General features: G+C 34.9%; 1 protein-coding gene across 1 annotated transcript; it reads left to right on the top strand.

Moving 5' to 3' along the window:
* The first annotated feature begins 380 nt into the window (after window positions 1–380).
* On the top strand, window positions 381–4,362 carry FBXO43 (F-box protein 43). Its single transcript, XM_074145766.1, has 4 exons — window positions 381–1,858; window positions 2,770–2,872; window positions 3,836–4,021; window positions 4,114–4,362. Exons 1-4 carry the CDS (start codon window positions 381–383, stop codon window positions 4,360–4,362), a joined length of 2,016 nt encoding a protein of 671 aa, XP_074001867.1.
* Window positions 4,363–4,996: the final 634 nt, after the last annotated feature.

Below are 4,996 nucleotides of genomic sequence, written 5' to 3'. Positions count from 1 at the left end.
AACAGCCCTCATGCTGGCATTATTCATGACATCTGTTGCCACGCTGGTTAGGGTAGAGAAACTCTGTCATGTGTGAGTTGGGGACTAAAAAAGTGAGTCTGTATTCTTACACCTCATTTAAATGGGTGCATCAGCCACTTGTAACCTTTCTAGGAACACATAGAGTAGATCTTAAAAGCTTACTTGGTTGTAATTTATCTTTGTGTTTATGTATAAGTGCTGTTGCTACTAAGACTAATGAAAATACTTTTGTCATGGCTGCTAGCTTGGTAGACTTACACAAGACTTTCTCACTAATCTGAAGGTGTTTTGGTGACTGCTCTTATCATTTGTTTCAGAAATAACACTGGTATCTTCACTTACAAAGTGCCAAGCAGAAGATGTCAGACAGTCATTCAGTAATGTTCAATACTCTTAAAAGAAATAGAATAACATCTCCCAGCAGCAATTTGAAATACACAAGTTTTAAAGAGACATGTTGCGCTTCGGTATTTCTGGACAGCAGATGCAATGAGTCAGTAAAAGATCCTGATGTAGAACATAAAGCAGCACTGAATGTAACAAGTTTATCATTGCTACAAGAGTATTCTGAGCACATTCATCCAAATGCCTTCTTTCCTGTGTCGTCATCTATTGAAAATGAAATGAATTCTATCTCCTTATCAGAAAGAAGAGAGGCAAACAGAAGTGCAGATTTTTTTGAAACTCCTAAAGTGAGTAGAAAAGGCTCCTCACTACGCAGGAGGCTGCTTTTACCTAAGACTGTTCCAGCTGGAACAACTGCAGGATGCTGTGAAAGACAACCTAGCTCTTCAGGAAGCAGCAGGAAAAAAGTATTCTCTTGTGTTTTGAGCTCTGAAGAAAGAGTTTCACAAACTGCTTCAGATTCTCCAAGAGATAAAAGTTACAAACCTCTGACAGCTAGCACTTCAAAAACTGAGGACTCCAATCCTGATTGCCTAAAACGGAGACTTTCCTTTTCACAACAAAGGACTTCTACGTTAGATGAGTCCAAGTGTAAGGACCCCTTATTGCTAGAAACAGAATGTTTATCTCCAATTCAGTATAAGGAAGTTATTGCTAGTAACACTAATGAATTCAGTGAAAGTGTCCTTGCGAGTGTTAGTGATGGGTTGCTCAGGACTTCTCCTTACAGTGTGTTACCTGAGACCAATGAGGGTAAGTTCCTGACTTCTGTCAACAGTCTTGTAGAAAGCTTTAACTTTGAACTTAGTGAAATAAACTCTCCCCCTGTTAAGCTGACAAGTTACCCAGCTCTTTCAATACCTGAGGATAGTGGATATAATTCACTTCATTTGGACAAATCGGGAGACTTGTTGTCTGATCATGAGGGATCTTTCCAAGAGTTCTTGCAAAAATGTAAAGAAGGTTCCAAAGTTCTGGATAGTAAAAGAAAGACAAGAAAACTTGAACAAGTTAGAAAGTTATCCACTCTTCAGGAACAAGGCTCGCAGTCAGAGACAGATCATCACAGCAGTCCTTCCACTTCAGCATGTATGTCAACAGAAGAAAGAAACTTTGTCAGTGAAGACTCTGCGTTAGTTTTAGAAGAACATCCTAGTGGAGACCTAGTTGTAAGTCATGGAGATCTCTCAAGAACTCCAGCTCTGAAAATAGTTCATGAAATTTGCTTGCAAAGACAAAGATCAGACCAAAAGCGAATATCACAGAATATTGATGGAACAGAAATATTTGCATTAGAACACGTTCTTGCTGGACTGATTGGCAAGAAAATGGGCCTTGAAAAATTAGATATTTTGACAGAATTAAAATACAGAAATTTAACACATGTTCTTGCTATAGTTTTAGATGCTTTGACAGTGGAAAGTCTGTGCAGGTAAGTACTACTGCTTTTTATTTTTTCCCCAGAAAAGGTTAAAATATGTGTTTCTGCAAGTAAATTAGAATAACTTCTGGAACGGCGGGTGTTGTCAATAGAATTTATTTGTTGCTGAGGAAATTAAAAAGTTTTGTCACCATTAATCAAGCGGCTCTTTCTGTGAAGTTCTAAAACTGTATTGTATGGGGGGAATTAAAAAAAACAACTAAAAAAGCCAAACACAGGAATTAATAGACCTAAAACTAAATCACAGTATTCATAAATTTTAAAATATATTAAAAATATATTTAAGATTAGAAAGTAATTTCTTCCCATTAAAAGTTCCCCAGTAATGCATAGTACTCAAAACACATTTTTCCAGATTTTTTTTCTTGTGTATTTAATATTCTCCGTTATTTCAAAGCACAAAGATAGTAAAAGAATTTTATTTCATGAGTAATGATTAGATTAATTTTTAATCACTAGAAATTGTCACTTATTTCAAAGAAATTAAGAATGCCATGTTGTTATTTGCAAAGGGAATGGGAGAATGGGTGGAAATATAAGGGCAGTATAAGGAAGTGTGTTTTCAGAACACTTAACACACACAAATATGACTTTAGAAACAAACTTGGTAAGTGGCTTATGTGGAAGGAAGAAACATAATTTTGTAAGCCAAAGTTATGCTGCATTTTTATTGCAATTGTTCTCTGGACTCTTTTATTATCCAATACAGTGGTGCATAAGAGTACAAGATCTGTGTTTCATAGCAATACGGTGAACTCTTGTAGTATATAGCAGTAGTCTGTAAAATGACCAATAGTGTATGAAATCGTGCAAAAATATTTAAAAGGTAGTCTTACTATCATGACTTCTATACTACTTGGGAAAAATGTGAATGTGGATAACTTTTCATTCATTTATTCCAGCATCTGGAAAGTGAGCAAAAACTGGCGTGAAATCATTGTACAAGATAAAAGTGCAGATAAGAGAAGAAAGTTGTACATAAAACACCTAAAAGAAGAAGCTGGGGTAAGGTTCATCTCTAAGGTAATTTTTTTTTTCCAAGTGTGAAAGAGGACAGGTGAGAGGAAAGAAGAAACATCTTGTAAAGCTACAGAAAGGTAGCTAATTGTTAACGGTTGGACTGATTATCTTAAAGATCTCTTCCAACCAAAATGATTCTATGATAGAGACAGTTTCAATGTGTGTATGTGAAAGATTCTAACAGGAGAATGTAATAACTTCTATTGATTTTATTTTTTCAGCTGTCCACAGTTTGAGTACTAGTCTTTCAGTCATGGGAGACTTTCTTTTTTCTCTTCTCCACCCTGCTAACCCCCCAGTTCATCCTTGAGAATCCTGTAGGATCTCCTCCTTAACTGATTCTGGCTTTAGATCTTAAACCTTGTTCATATCTTTGTGCCGTGCTGTTCCTCATTTTCCGTTTCACTCTAGTCTGCAGTGCTGCAGGATCCACTCTAGATACTTGCTGATTACTTTCAGGATTGCTTGTGGCTAAGCTTCTTCATGGTGTACTTGTGAACATCAGAAGGATATACAGAAATTTCAGGGGTATCTAGAAAAATAAGCATATTAATAGCAGTATAATTTTTTTCATATCCTCCACATGTGTGTACACACACACTTTAGTGTAACTGTACTTTAATTGTGACAAAACATGCTTGCTGTTGAGATGTATTCTAATTCAGAAAGATGAGGACCATCAGAGTGCTAAAAGACAGTTGGCTTTTACCTTACTCATGGGATTTTTTTTTTAAAGGTTCCTGTCTGTTGTTCCCTTACTAAATATAAACCTTTAATGGAAAATATATGAACTATGCATAATTTCCATACCTAATGTGTTGTTGTAGAGGGAAAACAAAAAGAGCAAAAAACCAGCTACAAATCCCAAATAAAATAAAACTCTGATTTGCTTCCTTTTGTGTGGTGTTTTTTTTTTTTTTTTCTTCTTATAATTATAAACTTTAACAGGAATATTTATTGAAAGCTGAAGATGCTGCCACAAGGCTTAATGTTCTCAATAGATCTGCTCTAAGGCCCGTTCAAGCTCAAGCCAGAACTTCTGTAGTGTGGACACCAGCTTCATACACTGAACTTGCGCCCAGGAGATGCAGTTCTGTTCCCCATTTGACTTGTAGACAGGAAGAATATGTAAAAGTAGGTATCTAAGAAATTCCTCGCTTTCAGTTTCTAGAAAAATTTTCATTTATGAGAACTAAGTAGCTCTTCTCTCCCTCCTTTTGCTACAGGTCGCTAAAACTCTGTTCACTGATGAAGCTATAAAACCCTGTCCAAGATGTCAATATCCTGCTAAATATCAATTGGTAAAGAAACGGGGACTATGTAGCAGAGAGGCATGTGGATTTGAGTTCTGTATTTTATGTCTGCATGCTTTCCATGGGTCAAAAGAATGTAATAGTTTATCAGCGAAATGGAAGAACAAAAAAGATGCTCCTCCAGGAAGTGCCCAAAGCAAAAGAAATTTAAAAAGACTCTAAATTTGTAAGGCATGTAAGTCCTTACGTTTAAATCCTTTTCCCCTTCTCCTAGGTTTCTGATCTTGTTCATATTCTTCCTAAATATATGCATTTTGAAAGTCTCATTCAATGTGTTTTTGCTGACTTATCAAGAATAACGTCTCATGTATATATCCTAAACAATTTAGTATATTTTTGTTTTTGAAAAAAGTGAACATTTTAAAACATTTTGTCTTGTTTTACCTGTCGTGTAGTAGCTAGACATTTACTAACATCTTACTTTTTAAATAAAGTATCTTAAATGTAGTCTTCAATATCTAGCTTACAGCACCTCATAGATGTTTAAAAATGTGATTCTTGTCTTAATGACAAATTAAAGAAAATTATTTTAAAAAAATCTTTTTAATGGGATTTATTTATTATTCACTTTTAAATTACAGTAGATGTTTTAAAAATATCTTAAAGTGAAGCACTAGGTATGAATGTAAAAAATACTTCTACCTATATAAATCATGAATTCCTCAAAAGCAATTTATTAGTTGTCTGAATTTTATATCAGAATAATTATTTTGTTGTTCTCTTAGCCTCTGTAATGCAAGACAATAGACTAGTAACTTCTAAATCAAGATGATGCTCTGTGGATATTCTATTGTAC

Source organism: Numenius arquata, chromosome 3 (assembly GCF_964106895.1).
Source record: "Numenius arquata chromosome 3, bNumArq3.hap1.1, whole genome shotgun sequence".
NCBI classification, from domain to species: domain Eukaryota; kingdom Metazoa; phylum Chordata; class Aves; order Charadriiformes; family Scolopacidae; genus Numenius; species Numenius arquata.
Note: the sequence above shows the minus strand (reverse complement) of the source record. Positions and strands in the feature narration are given on the sequence as shown.